This window comes from Acanthochromis polyacanthus, chromosome 21 (assembly GCF_021347895.1).
Source record: "Acanthochromis polyacanthus isolate Apoly-LR-REF ecotype Palm Island chromosome 21, KAUST_Apoly_ChrSc, whole genome shotgun sequence".
In the NCBI taxonomy this organism is placed as follows: domain Eukaryota; kingdom Metazoa; phylum Chordata; class Actinopteri; family Pomacentridae; genus Acanthochromis; species Acanthochromis polyacanthus.
The window spans coordinates 15,827,443-15,842,891 of NC_067133.1; the positions used below are offsets into that span (position 1 = coordinate 15,827,443).

Genomic DNA, 15,449 nt, shown 5'->3' on the forward strand with positions numbered 1-15,449 from the left:
GAGAATGAAAATACTGTAAATGTAGATGATGGATACTGATATTTGGCATTATTTTAAGTCATCCTGGGGCTTTTGCTGCTTCAGTTCATCAAGTCTCAGCAAAAAAAAAAGGCTTACAATTAATTATTCAACATTATTAAACTTTCAACATCCTTTGAGTATAAGGTGAAGAATCAGAATCAGAGTCAGAATCGTGACTGAAAGCGAAATGAAAATAATCACAGTCAATGGCAGGTAAATGACACTTCAAGTGAAGAGAATAGAAGTAGACATATATTCTTATTAACCTTACACAGAGGCAGGGATTTGATATCAGCAGGCTGTTGCTGCAGAGGAATTTTCTTCACAGCTTTGTCTCCATGCCGGACTTTATGGTGTGGCTGATTCACTTTTCACTTCCACTATAGGAAAGACAGCCTGGAATTGTATTACGTTTCCTGCTGCACAGCTAAAGCTCCAATCAGCACAGAACATGTTAAAGTCCCACTGGGATCAGAGCAAGCAGTGATATAGACAGATGGGGGCTTTGCGATGTGGTAACAGGGCATGCGGGACCTGACAGGTTGTAAAATTTACTGACTTCGGCTGATCTCTGTTTAATGGGTGTGAAGATATAATTAGATTTTTATTTTTAAATCGTGAAAAAAATCTGAACCAGCAAGGAAGAAAGGAGTGTGAATGTAGAGCATCTTAGGTTGACTCTTGAGACTCCTGAACCCAAAATCACTAACTTTTCTCTCCTGTACTTTAACTTGTCACTTGTGTTTTTGTGAAATTTAGTGCTTCCCTAATACTGGGAACATTTTGTGCACAACAATTATCTGAACTTAAATGTACATTCAGTACTTGGATCAGCTGATGTAAATGGAATAGGTTTTTGCTGTGATAACAAGAGATAAAAATATTTTAGACATTATTGCTGGTTATGAAGATGTTTCATCTGCATAAACTTGAATCCAAACTTCTAGACGTGAATAATGGCACCAAGAAATGACAACTCTCAGCTTTCCCTGAAGCAACAACTTACTGCAACACAAGCCTTGGGGAAAGGATGTAGGGTTTTGGAGAACTCAAAAGAACAAATTTAGTTATATCCCACCACCTCGGTGCCTTAAGCCTAAACCCATTGTGCTCCTTTGTGGCTATTATCAACCTAATTTTCTTTTTGTCAGTGGAGTCCCCACAGTTTAATGTGGCATTATTCAGTGGGGTTTACGGACTGACAACAAAATGTTTTGCTGCCACCTGCTGTTCACATAAGTGGTGTAATTCAAAGTGCAGGCAGTACACAGTGAAGCAGGATTTTCTACATCCAGTCATTATTTCCAAAAGTCGAATGTTTTTGCAACACCTCAGAGGAGTCAGTAAGGTGTGCACTTCCAAAAATACATTAACACAAGCACTGAAGCACTGATCACTTATCGCAAAGTACTGATTCCCACACATCTCAAAAGACAAGACAAATAAACCAAAAAAAGAAGAAAAAAAATACACTATACTAGCAAGGACATGAGAAAAAGTAGAGGGGCTCCAGGTGGCTGATAACAGGCAGATGTTTAGGATTTACCAGCCTTGTGATAGTGACAGACTTAAAAACACTGGAAGAAGTTTTCACATGCCTCCATGCTATTGTCTGGCTCTGTTGGTGGCCTTCCTCTCACTTTGCTCCAGCTGCTCTCCATTGAAGGTTGGTAAGCCAGGCTCAATGGACAAGAAGGTGGTGCTGATCACAGGCTGCTCCTCCGGGATTGGTCTCAGCCTGGCGGTTCGCTTAGCCTCTGACCCCGACAAAAGATTCAAAGGTAACCACAGCTGACACCTGCCAATCACGTTCTGCTGCAGTATTTCTTATGTAAGAAAATGTATTTTAGAGGGCTTGCACTGGGTCAGGAACTATAAAGGTAACTGCCTTTAAAGCCATTAAGACTCTGTGTAACATGCAAATTTGTGCTACACAAATAACTTGACTTGACACCCCATCAGATCCACCATGCTAAAGTGAGGCGGAGCAGATAATCTGTAGAAATGTTGCATGAAAACTTTACTATTACTTATTTGTATTTGTGCATGAGCCTAAGGTGTAAATTCTATATTTGCACACACAATAAAACATGCTAATAAGCTCTACTTTCTGTTCAGTCTATGCCACAATGAGAAACCTGGCCAAGAAGGAACGTCTCTTAGAGTGTGTGAAAGGCCTGCACAAAGACACTTTGGACATACTCCAAATGGATGTGACAGACCGGCAGTCCATCCTGAATGCAAGAGACAGGGTTTTGGAGAAACGAGTGGACATTCTGGGTATGCTCCTGTCTGTGTGTTTTGATCATGATTGGACAGGATTGGATTTGATTTGCCCGTGCTAATTATTCCATGTGAATTACTCACAGTGTGCAACGCTGGCGTGGGTTTGATGGGGCCACTGGAGGTGCAGTCGTTGGACTCGATGAGGAAGATCCTGGAGGTCAACCTCCTGGGTACCGTTCAGACCATCCAGGCCTTTCTGTCAAATATGAAGGCTCGGGGCCAGGGCCGCATTCTGGTCACTGGCAGCACCGGAGGGCTTCACGGTGAGACAAGCTGCTTCATTTTGTGGATTTACTGACTGCCAACAGTGTTCTGCATGTGCAGTTTTTGTAATGAGGAGAAATCATGTGAGTAGATCATCATGATGCTTCTCACCATGCATGAAATTACCAAAATATGGTCTTGCAGGTCTCCCATTTAATGAGATGTACTGTGCCAGCAAATTTGCAATAGAGGGAGCATGTGAGAGTTTGGCTGTCCTCCTACAACACTTCAACATTCAGTGAGTTATGAAGTGTGTTGCATCTTGATTGCTTTGTTTAAAGGCTATTTAAGAGTACAAACTCTGTCTCTAAGTGTCAGTAAGGATGTAGTCTTGACCAAAATGCTTCCTCTTGCAGTGTGAGTCTCATTGAGTGTGGTCCAGTCAACACTGACTTCCTGGTCAACTTGCAGAAGGTGGAACTTGAGGATGCATCTCTCCAACAACTTGACACCCAAACACTGAGCCTTTATGAAAAATACCTGCAGCACTGTAGCTCTGTTTTCCAAAATGCTGCACAGGACACTGACGACATTGTAAAGGTATGTCTTTGGTAGATTAGAACTTCATTAGTAATGTCTACGTGTGGTGCGATGTGTCTATTGTACCAGCAAGGTTAAATGAGTTTGGCTGTTTAAGGGGTGTTACTGATGCAAGTATTTCTGCTTAAAATCTATTACATAATTACTTTAATGTAGTAAAATACAATGTAATCATGTTAACCTAATAATTTGAAGAAATCACATACATTTTGGCTACAGACTGATACACTATTCTGTATTAGTAGTCCTGACATTTTTTTTTTTCACACAAACTCGCAGAAAAAAATCCAAAACTGTGAGTCAGTTGTTTGTTTTTTATTAACTGATACTGGGGCAGTTTCACACAGCTCCTTAGTGTGTCATGCTAAAATACAACAAAAAAAGAATTCATTTTTTTAGGCGGGTTACACTGAGCATGAACTTCTTAACTTAAAAAATAAAAAAATATACTTATTTACTCAGATGTTGTGCTTGAACACTTTCAATGTGTTTAAAAAAAAACATACACACATATCTACTATCTGCTTTTTTAAAATTACTTTGTAGTTCAAAATTTCACGTACACAACTACAATAAAACTACATACAATTACAATTACGTACAGTTAAGTGTTTCAGTAGTAATCCTGTATTAATATAACACAGACAGGGGCCATTCTTTATGCTGAAGAACAAAGTACATTGTTTTTGTAATACTTTTAATTTATTCAAGGATCATAAATTAATTGCAATAAATTTATAGAACTCTGTGTGTCAGTTTAGGAGCACCTTTACCTTCGTCAACAATTGTGTGTTTACTTTTTGTCTCCAAGGTATTTCTAGATGCCATCCAGTCACCCAGCCCTGCATTCAGATACTTCAGCACCAGCGCTGTGCCACCTCTGACCAAACTGAAGATGACAGAACCAGATGGATCACAGTACATCAGCGCTATGAGCAAAATCATTTTCTCAGCTGAGGAACAATAGTTAGTTTTAGATAGTGCAGCCGCTGCTCTTTAGTTAATATTTAGCTTTTCTCATTTTGATTTCCTCCCAAACAAAGTGGTTCCTGTTGCTGTTGTTGCTCAACTGGAAAGGTCAGTGAAGATAAAGTTTTGTGAGTAGAGTTCATGGCAGGGAGAGACTCCGTGCTTCTATTTATAAGTGTCACTTATCGGAAACAACACTCCTTATCGTACAGAAAGTGTAAAAATAGACTATTCTTTGGTTTAGTGGTGAAATATTTGTTTAGGATTTAGTATTGTGTTTTGAGTCATAGACTACCACAGATTTTGCATTCGTCTTGCTTGACAGTGTTCTTATCACACTTGTTTTACTTTTTTTTTTTGGTCAATTACATTGTTGTGCCTCTTGACCAGTTACATATGCATACCAAGTTTCATAACTGTAGGTGACAGGTACTGGCTGCAGTAAATGTTTGAAATTTTCCAGGTGGCGCTAAGGAGCTGTTTTTCCGTACACTTGTGCAGTTCATCTAAAATATCAAATCTTCAGCAGTCCTGATGTGTGTGTTAATTTTGGCGAGCATGAGGGTTCCAAACCTGTCAAAATTTTCACACTGTGGCATCGTCAAGGCATGAACACTGAGCTGTCTAAATTTCAGTATGATATGAAAAAGTATCGGGCAATGGTACATGCAAATGTAATGACAATAACTTGCTGTTGCCAATAGGTGGCGCTATGAGTATTTTCAAATTTATGCGTGTGGATGTGTTCAGACCTGGACTCTTGTCCATCATATGAAGTTTGGTCCAGACTGGACTGTTTGCAGCTGAGATATAAATACATTCAACAAAAATATAAACACAACACTTTTGTTTTTGCTCCCATTTTTTATGAGATGAACTCAAAGATCTAAAACTTTTTCCACATACACAATATCACCATTTCTCTCAAATATTGTTCACAAATCTAAGTCTGTGATAGTGAGCACTTCTCCTTTGCTGAGATAATCCATCCCACCTCACAGGTGTGCCATATCAAGATGCTGATTAGACACCATGATTAGTCCACAGGTGTGCCTTAGACTGCCCACAATAAAAGGACACTCTGAAAGGTGCAGTTTTGTTTTATTGGGGGAGTGTCTGTGTCTGTCTACTCCTCTTCAATGGCTGTGCGAAGTTGCTGGATATTGGTGGGAACTGGTACACGCCATCATACGCCGATCCAGAGCATCCCAAACATGCTCAATGGGTGACATGCCCCCGCCCCCCCAAAAAAAACAAAACAAAACAACAACAAAAAAAACTAAGCAACCAGAACTATGCACTAAAACCCAAAAGCTCAACCCAAACTGCTCTTGACTATAGGGAGCTAACACAGTTGCTATGCTAACCTAGTGAGATTTGTATGACCTGTGTCTGATGACACCAGGGCTGGGGACCTTGCTGTCTCTTAGGGGGGCTGACAACAGAGGATTTTCCTTGACCCAGCCAGAATCCACAGAGGACCCAGGACGACATTTGGACCAGAGGCCTTAACTATGTTAATCTATGTTCGATAAATGCATGGCACTGTTTAATTCTATTTAAAATACTACACAGATTGAACAGAGGACCAAGGAGTCAGGTAACCAAAAGCAAGCAGAGGTCAGCATGGAGGAACAAACACAGTCCGTCATCAAACGACGACTGATGACGGTTCTTATAGGACGCCAGGACCTGATTAGCTGACCTCCACCTGCACATGATCTGCTGATGACAAATGACACACACCTGGTCTCCTCATCAGCACAGCACACACCTGCAAAGAGAGAGAGAGCAAGGCCAAGGGAGGGGAGAGCCCTGCCACAGCTCACAGCCTGTAACAAAACGTGACTTTGCATGTTTTAACACCTCATTTTGCAAAAAAAATGTAACACATTCTTGCCATCTGCAGATTGCACTTTAAAGAAAAGACCCTTTATTTGTCACGCTGAGATAAAACGGAATAAAATGCTCCCTCTCCCGACTTTACAGTAGAGCCTGGAAGTTGCCTGATCTCAGACCAGTTCTGTGTCCCAGCAGGGCCATACATTCATCATGCCTGTTTGCCTGTATTGGGAAAACAAAATATATGTTAATATAAGTAAATGGAGGGTGAGATCTCCCTGGTCGATAGAGTGATTTTCATCATGCAACAAGCTGTCCGGCCATTATAAACGAGGCCTGTGAAAAAGAAGTGATCGCTGGATATGATAAAGATTACATCATTTTGAATATACCGTGGTAATTACATTATGATATGTGGCTTTTTTTTAAAAATCCTTCAGTGATAACACTGGGGTGTTGTCCTCAAAGGTTGCATGTATTTGACATGTGAAGGGTGACATTAAAGTCTATTGACTGACTGACCTGTCAATGATTAATATATTCACTGGAATCAAAGTGCAGTGAAAGAAGTGACATCAATGAAGTGACTCCATGACACAGGTGTTGAGCAGCTTAGTGAATTTAGTGACTGTCTTGAGATAACAAGTCAGCATGAACAAACAAACAAAAAAATCCAATAGAAAGCAATTCAAGATAGCATAAACAAAGAATGACATCTTGTAACTTTCCATTCTAACATAAATCTTTATAGGTTTAAAATCAGTATTAAAAGGTGGATATATGAATAGTCCTCCAGAATTGTTGATGATTGTAGAGATAACCTGCTGCAATCAGGCTTTTGAATCACTGAACTGAGTAAAGTTCAAGGATTAGACTGAAGGAGGGCCAGCTGGAGCAGCATCCATTCAGTGTTATTCTTGGCTCAGTCTGGGACTGTTAAGGGGGAGCTTCACGCGGCCGAGTACTAAAAATGACCAATGTTGAAAGTTTTATATTGCACACACTTTTTAAGATAAGGTATGCAACCTGTACATTTTTAGAGACCTCTAAACACCAACTTTACTGTGAAACCAATTTTTTTTTCATTTTGAACAACTGGATTGAAATTAAATACTGTTGAATTATGGAACCCGGAATTACATCTTGTATTTGCCCCAAGCAAAATCTCATGCAATATTTAACATAAAATGATACCAATGCACCACGTAGTACTTTAAGTATGGACCTGTGCACCTATTAGGCATTTTGTCATATTTCACTGTGGTTACCATGGTAATGAAACGAAACAATTGCTACAAAGATTTTCGTATATAACTCAGCATAGAATGAAGTTATCAAAAAAATGGCTAATAGGTGCATTCTACATAGCCTATACTAGCAGCATGCCAAAAATGGGAAGTTTTGGTAAAAAGCGTAAGAAGATAAATTAAGGGGCAGTTTACATGTGTCTGAAAATCAAGTTTTGAGAAATTGGCACTTAAAGTTTATGATTGATAAAAAATTGGTTTCACAGTAAAGTTGGTGTTTAGAGGTCTCTAAAAATGTACAGGTTGCATGCCTTATCTTAAAAAGTGTGTGCAATATGAAACTTTCAACAGTGGTCATTTTTAGTACTCGACCGGGTGAAGCTCCCCCTTAAGCCTTTGAGCATGTTCTCCTCAAACATGAGACAGGTTATCTTGTCTGTACATCTACGAGTTACGTTTCCGGCCTATCTTTGATGGGATTTACTGAGGTTCTTAAATCCTGCCCTGATCAAGTGGCCTAATTCCACTCTAGATCCTGAAATGGATCCTGCCCTACCAGTTCTGGCAGTGTTACCACACAGCCACTTACGTGACACATACGTCAGCCTCTTAAAGTCTGCGGTTTTATGCAGATCAATATAATGAGGGTCATGTAGAGACTGCTGTGAAATATAGAAAAATCAAATAGAGTTTTCCACCTTTTCTACAATTATTTAAACTTTTTTTTATAAAGTCTGTGCATTTGAATTTTATATTTGATCATATTTTTGCTTTCTCATTGCTTTAAACAATAGTACAGTCAGTTTGATAGTATACAGGTTGCCCTTATTCATTGGTGGCACCAAAGTCCAGTTTTATCATGTGTACAGCATGTGCCTACTGGGCTGCACACTATCATTTAGACTTTGGATTGATCGTAGAAACTTCTAGAATTTCGATGAACTCGGTCGTCGACATTTGTCACAAATGAGTCATATGTGTGTAATTTACTTACAGTGAGGCAAGGAATCTCTGTTTCCTTTTTTATTTCTGTGAGACTGTTTTAAATGACCCCTGTCTTCCTCTCTATGAGTGACGACTGGAGAGACATATATAGTCATTTTGCATCTCATAACAATACAGATAACAATGATGATTTTTTGTAATTAAGCAAGTGGTTTATAGAAAAACAGACATACAGTGCTAATAAAATAATTCCTGAATTCAGGCACTTTCTACTAATGCCAGACCTCCCCTGATAAGATAGCCTGAATGAAATATGTTTAATTATTTGCTGGTGAAACCCATAAATGCTCATCCTCATTGCTCATTTTTAAGCAATCCCTTTGCCTAATTTGGACATTTTTTAGTTTAAATCTCCTGTGATCCTGACAAAGAGTTTAAAATTACCTATTAGTGATCTGATTGGCCGGAGCCTGTGCGCCTCCCGTTACGTCACTCCAGACTTTGCTGAAAGTGCTGTGTCTCTTCATTCAGGACACAGGACCGGTTTTTACTACAGCTGCTGGTGGTTATCTGTGAATACCGGCGTTTTTCCGATCGAAGAACTTCATTAGTTTTTTATCACAAACTTCCCAATGACCAACAAAACGACCCCTCTGCTCCTCAGGGCGCTGCTGGAGATGTCTGAGGTCCACTCTTCGAAGTTAATGCGGGGAAACACGAGAAGAACAAATTTCAGGTGAGTCGTCGTGGAATTTCCCCACAGAGATGTATTCAGGTAGACGAAATACTGCAGAAGGTTACGTAAAGTTATTGGGGTTAAAATTCAGGTGTTGCTTGTAAAAATGTAGCTTTTGAAGTTATAATAGTATTCGAGTGTGTGTCGCTATGTTTGGTAGTCACGGGACTTCACCATGGTGCTTTCGGTTTTTGTATTATGCTGCGGGGGTTGTGCTGAAAACAGCAGATTTTAATGGAATATCTACATAGAGGTACAGAGGAACATTTCCAGCAACCATCACTCCTGCATTCGAATGCTAGATTGTGTTAGATAATGGCGTTGAAAAGCTAATTGATGATTAGAAACTCCTTGTGCAATTATGTTAGCGCATGAGTAACAGTGTTAGTTTTCAGGGAAAACATGAAATTGCCTGAACTGAAAGCCAGCTGTAAATCATGTCTAAACAAGCATATTAGAAACACATAAACACAGATTACACTGTAAACTGCACGTGTAGTCGCAAATATTCGCTTACAAGATGCATTAAAGTTTCACAAAGACGCACTTTTGCTGTCATCACACATAAATTTACGCATATATGCACATTATGTATGATACATTGGAGGATGAGGTGGAGAGACGGGCACTGCGCAAGATGGAGGCCATTCTGACAAACATGAATCATCCACTTCACATCTGCCTCCGTGAACAACAAAACATCAGTGGACGGCTCTATCCCTGCCCTGCAGGAATGAAAGATTTAGGGAGTCTTTCTTTTCATCAGCAGTCTGGCTATTCAATTCAAAATTAAACAAATAAGAACCCTGACAATTAATTTTCCCTTTGGGGATGAATAAAGTGATTCTATTCTTAAAAAATTCAGACCAAAGCAGCTGCAGACTTATGGAAACTGGCCAATCCAGTCTTTATCTTTAAAATCGAACTCTTGTAAATGCAGTCAAGTCATTCTGATGCAGTAATGAGATTTCAGTCACAATGTAAAGGCTGACATATATTGAACTGTTTTTTTGACTTGTAAAAACTCCTGATTGGATATAATATAGGACACAGAGCAGGTGAAACGATGCACAGACATCAGTTTCTGGCAGATGATCCACAGTGAGAAATGGAAATACAATAAGAAAGTCAATATCAACAGTAAGGAAATCTTCATCCAAGTCTGTTGTCTTAAGAAAACTGTAAATGAGTGATTTTGATTCTCCTACATTTGTGTTAATTTACAACACATATGTGCTCATAAATGTATGATGTCCTCTCCTCAGACACTTGGGTTCATGTGGCATCCTGGCTGAAAGGAGGGCCAGCCTCAGCCTCTGCCCCACCACCCCTTTGAGCACACCCAGCCGAAGCTTCATCAACCTGGCTGCTTCCATCAGCAACCGCAGGATGGAGTACACAGAGTGCCGGACATTAGAGTGAGTGCCCCCTTACAATATCTGAAGGCTAAAAACCACTGTTACGCCCAAGAAATGTGCAATATGCAAAAAAAAATCATGGTAAAAGGAAAAAAAAATAGTTTCCAATGAGACACACAAACGCATATTCACGTTATGTTGGGAGCAGAGCTGAATCCATTAGCTCTGAATGATTCAATAGTCTTTTTCAGTTGCATTGTCAACAAATCTGCATAACATTTCTTGGTTCCAACTTCTCAAATGTGGTCACCTTCTGTTTTTCTTTGCCATGCGTGCTACGAGATATATAGAATGTCTTTGAATTTTGGACATTTAGATTTTACTTGGACAAATTATGCAGTTTGCGATGTGGAATATTGTGATTTACATTTTTTTTTTTTTTTTTACAACTTTTTAGCAATTCATAGAAAAATATTTAATCGAAACAATCTGCACATTAGTTAAAAAAATTGTTAGTTACAGCTGTTAGGAGCATATATTAATTTGACATTGAAAGAACAAAATATAATTTTATTAAATGCAAAATAAAAAAACACAAACTAAGAGTTCCTAAATACACTTTAAACAGAGCTTTAAATTGAAATTGCTATAAACTGTAACAGTTGAACTTGTAACTCTATTTTAACATGACCATATCATCTCATTGGTTGTGCTTCTGCCTTCATGTACCTCTGTGCTCAGGTACACTACAGAGCAGATGTACAGTGTGGTGTCCAGTGTGGACCAGTACCAGCACTTCGTTCCCTGGTGCAAGAAGTCTCGAGTTATGAGGGGACAAAACGGGGGCATCCGAGCAGAGCTTGAAATAGGTTTTCCTCCAATTGTTGAGCGATACATCTCTGAGATCACCGTTGTTCCAAACCACCAAGTCAGAGTAAGTACTTCTTCTAGACATTGCAAATATGGTCTTATTTTGTTAACTATACTTTTTTTTTTTTTTTTTTTTTTTTTAACTTTGAGTAGCGATTTTTTTTTTTTTTTTTTTTTTTTTTCTTCTTCTGAGAAGTCCCTCAAAACAAAACACAGATGGCATATTCAAAGTTTATACCATTTGGGTGCTTCAGTTTTTAAATGTTCTGACCTCTTTGTATAAACAAAGAAGTTGAAGAGAGAAGTTTCTTAGTGATGTCAGTACAGTGGAAGTTTTCTTAGAACCAACATGAGGAAGTGCATTAGAATCTTTCAACTGTAGTGGACTGTTGGTCACTCCACAACTTCCTATTTTCTGTTAAGAAGAAATTTAACGAGTTATGTATGGCTCAGTGTAACCGTATTGTAGGCTTGTCATGATTCTGTGATCATCTGGGCTTGTTGCAATCAATGATAAAGGGTCATGTTGTTTGAAACAGGCTGTGTGCACTGATGGATCCCTCTTCAGTCATCTTGAAACAATATGGAGGTTTGCCCCTGGAGCCACAGACCGACCAGACTCCTGCAAAGTGGAATTCTCTGTAAGTGTTTAAACTTAAATGAATATCTAATCTTTGGAGTGATGCGGAAATCAAATTTTGTCAACAGCTGCAGAAATACAACCACATTGACAGTGAATCCATGAAATGAAACCACCCAGGAGTGACTTGTTCACGGGACTTAAGAGATCAGATTGCATGCTTAAGAAGGGACTAATTTTAAGTCTCCATTCCTGTACTATTGTGACTGGATTACTGAGAAGAAGTGTTGGCTAAAATCTCATTATGCTCTAAATTTAGTCTTGAGTAACATGCCGGTGTCCATTGAGGCAGGCAGCCTGAAATAGCGGTCAGGGAAGGGAACAGTGTTAGAGCTGGTGACAGGAGTCTGACCTTAATGTTGGCTCAGATTATGTCAGGGTCAGCCAGGAAGTACGTAGTGGGATTTCAGTAAAACATGTCAAACAAGTGGTGTTGTGCAACTGATTGCCCATAAGCATTTAAAGGAAGTAAAGCATGACTGTCAAAAATGACTTAACACTGCAATTAAAGAAGATCTGCAACTTTAAACTGTAGCCAGATGTATTGTTTGTGTAACTAGACAGAAAGTTGTTAAAAATGGTGAGATAACATGCCATCCCCCCCTCTGTCTTCTGCAGGTGTCATTTGAGTTCAAGTCTCTTCTGCACTCTCAGCTTGCCAGTGTGTTCTTTGATGAAGTGGTTAAGCAGATGGTCAGTGCCTTTGAGTCACGGGCGGCGACACTTTACAGGAATCAGCATGAGGCACCACGGAGGAGGCAATCATCTTGAGGCCATGTCTTTGACTATCTCTCCGTTCACAACCACTTGGACTTAACCAAACTCTGACATGCTGCTGCTTTACCTCGATCAACCCTTGTCTTGTGCAGAAGACTGGAACTTGTTTTTGCACACACTTGTATTTTATCCTTGAACTAAAATGCAAGTAGAATAGACTTTATTTATTTTGAAGTCACCAATTTATTTACTTTATGTGCATATATTTATTTTGTGGATTGGAATAAAGACATGATTTTAAACAATCACGTCGGATATGTTTTCTTTGTAAAATTATGTGATGTTCTGACAAGTGACTCCTGCAGTGTTGAAACATCTGACGGGTTTAAGAGATTTTGAGTGTAATTAAGAAGCTCTTGTGTTTTGGTAAACCCTTTTCCAGACATTTATTGATAGATTTATATTTTGTTACATATATTGTTTGATTTCCAGCATCTTGGAACATATGTGTAATTGGTTACATCTTGTGTTGAGTAAGCATCTGGAAAAATACATGCTCCCAGGAACAATTACGCAAGATGACCCGTGTTCAGAAGTCTTCAAAAGGACATGTTACTCGTTTTAGATTGCCGAGACCTTGTGATTATTTTAACTCTACAAAGTTAAACTCTAAGGTCAAAATTAATTGCTCTTACTCAAACGTGCTAGAGTTGTCAGCAAAGGCACTCCTTGCATGCTTATAGAAAATGTGAATCTAATTATGTCGGTGTGTACTCAGACATGGTACGTACAAACACAATAGGACTTAATAGATAATTGGCAAATTATACATAATGCACTGTTGCATAGAACTAATTAACCCAAAAACAGAGAAATGAGAGGAAGGAATCAGAACAGGCAGCTATAAACATGGAGAACAGTGTAAATTCAGGAGAGGAAACAAGCAAACTAATTTTAAATAGCAAATGGCTTGAAACGCAGTTTCACAGGCAGAACATGATTGTAGAGGCCTGATTAGTGTAATGAGGTACAGCTGGTGAGGCTTTGCTTTGGCACCTTTAATATTAGCAAAACCAGGTTTGTTTTTTTTTTTGTTTTTTTTTTGGCTATAAAGCAAGCCCAGAAAGTGGTCAGAAGACCCCGATACCAAACTAACGAATCTGGATAGCTACAATTAGCATCTGAATATTTGCAAATGTGGCTGCAGGGCTGCCTTGGCTTTGTCACACAATAGGCCACTCAAACAGGCAATCAAGCAGACGACCTTTTTACATATTCCTGTGGGGTCACTGCCTGGTTGTGAAACGGTGCTGTTTACAGATCAACAAGCTGCAGGTTGCCTACCCCTGCTCTATATCCAGGATACAGTGTAACTAAATATTCAGAGAAACTGAGACAGTAGTTCTTTTGTAATGTTTTCATGTCAGACACTTCTCAAAAAATCCTCAGCAAAAAAAAAGCCTGTTTTGATATCTTCCTAACATTTTGTGAAATCGTGCAACGAGTCAATCAAAATTGAAAACCCTACAGAGCAGTCACTCATATTCATTTCTCTCTTGCACACACATTATCAAAGTCTCACATCTACTCAATTATACAGTCTTACACTACAAAGTCCAATACTGCATTGTAGAGGTGGTGTCATAACCCTCCCCCTCAGTTCAGAGATGCTGTCTGTGCTTTGACAAAGTATTCTCTTTTACTCCTCTCAAACCATCTGTCTGAATGAATAATGATGAGTGACTGCTCTGTAGGGTTTTCAATTTTGATTGACTCGTTGCACGATTTTACAAAATGTTTGGAAGATATCAAAACTCATGTTTTTTTTGCTGAAGATTTATTGAGAAGAAGTGTCTGACATGAAAACATTACAAAAGAACAACTGTCTCAGTTTCTCTGTCTGAATATTTAGTTACACTGTATCTTGTATATAGAGCAGGGGTAGGCAACCTGCAGCTTGTTGATCTGTAAACAGCACCGTTTCACAACCAGGCAGTGACCCCACAGGAATATGCAAAAAGGTCGTCTGCTTGATTGCTTGTTTAAGGACCTCAATGCTCACAAAAGATATGCTGATTAGGGTCAAATAACCCTTCTCTGGATTCAATAGTGATATGTACCAACTGATCCACTCTTAGGTGTTGTAGTGATAAACCCGCCTCCGTTATCTAACGACAGAGGAAAGTCACTCCAAATTGACCCAGAATGAGATGCTGAAAGGAGATCAGAGGTCAGTGTGACAGCAAACTACGTCATTTTGTGATATAAACTATGCAATAAACATGCATTTGAGGCAGAGTTACAGTCCTGTAGTGAGTGACTGGTGCTCAAAGCAGACTCTTTATTGGTTTTCACGAGCAAATCAGTGACGTAATGACATTAGTTCTTCTCAATTGATAAGACACTGTTCCTGACAAATTGCACACATTTCCCATCACACTGTACCCTATTTTTTTTATTTGAACAAAATTCACAAAGATCTATACACTTGTCAAAAGTGCACTTTATTGTCAAATCTGAATTTTGTTTTCAAAATTAAGACACAAAGCAAAACGAGGACACTGCACTGCTAAATACAAAACAGTCCTCTCACTGTTTTCATATGAAGTGTAAAGAAATGACGCAGTCCTCAAAAATGACAACTTAAACACAAATGCATCGTCTGATTAAATCAGAGGGGGCCACTGCAGTGCTTGACTGTACATTTCAAGATAATAATGTTAGACAAAAAAAATCCAGCACTGTATTGTACACTGTACAGTTTGAAAATATTTACACCACGTCTGCATCAGTTCTTTCAGCCTGGTCAGGACACAGGACCTCATCAACATCAGAAGCTGTGTTTTCTCTGGAAAGAAAGACGTAGTGTTTTTTGTCAACCATTATTTTTTTTCTTGAAATGCACAGTTAATCACAATCTGATTTATTCAGAGGATGCATTTGTGTTTAAGTTGTCATTTTCGGGGACTGCGTCATTTCTTTACACTTCATATGAAAACAGTGAGAGGACTGTT

General features: G+C 39.0%; 2 protein-coding genes across 2 annotated transcripts; both read left to right on the forward strand.

Moving 5' to 3' along the window:
• Positions 1-1,705: 1,705 nt before the first annotated feature.
• Positions 1,706-4,078, forward strand: LOC127531649 (estradiol 17-beta-dehydrogenase 1-like). The gene is made up of 6 exons (XM_051941364.1): positions 1,706-1,802; positions 2,140-2,301; positions 2,391-2,570; positions 2,716-2,809; positions 2,928-3,111; positions 3,923-4,078. The coding sequence occupies exons 1-6, from the start codon at positions 1,706-1,708 to the stop codon at positions 4,076-4,078; spliced, it is 873 nt and encodes a 290-aa protein (XP_051797324.1).
• Positions 4,079-8,642: 4,564 nt separating this feature from the next.
• si:ch73-141c7.1 (coenzyme Q-binding protein COQ10 homolog, mitochondrial) lies at positions 8,643-12,740 on the forward strand. Its single transcript, XM_051941365.1, has 5 exons — positions 8,643-8,850; positions 10,116-10,268; positions 10,950-11,142; positions 11,618-11,719; positions 12,337-12,740. The coding sequence occupies exons 1-5, from the start codon at positions 8,747-8,749 to the stop codon at positions 12,487-12,489; spliced, it is 705 nt and encodes a 234-aa protein (XP_051797325.1). The 5' UTR covers positions 8,643-8,746; the 3' UTR covers positions 12,490-12,740.
• The last annotated feature ends 2,709 nt before the right edge of the window (positions 12,741-15,449 follow it).

Bases quoted from the DNA above. Each gene is read 5' to 3' on its own strand.
- LOC127531649 (XM_051941364.1), top strand. From the start codon at position 1,706: ATGGACAAGAAGGTGGTGCTGATCACAGGCTGCTCCTCCGGGATTGGT. The intron at 2,302-2,390 runs GTATGCTCCTGT...AATTACTCACAG, and splicing joins GAAACGAGTGGACATTCTGG to TGTGCAACGCTGGCGTGGGT. The intron at 3,112-3,922 runs GTATGTCTTTGG...TTTGTCTCCAAG, and splicing joins ACACTGACGACATTGTAAAG to GTATTTCTAGATGCCATCCA.
- si:ch73-141c7.1 (XM_051941365.1), top strand. From the start codon at position 8,747: ATGACCAACAAAACGACCCCTCTGCTCCTCAGGGCGCTGCTGGAGATG. The intron at 8,851-10,115 runs GTGAGTCGTCGT...TCCTCTCCTCAG, and splicing joins ACGAGAAGAACAAATTTCAG to ACACTTGGGTTCATGTGGCA. The intron at 11,143-11,617 runs GTAAGTACTTCT...TGTTTGAAACAG, and splicing joins TTCCAAACCACCAAGTCAGA to GCTGTGTGCACTGATGGATC.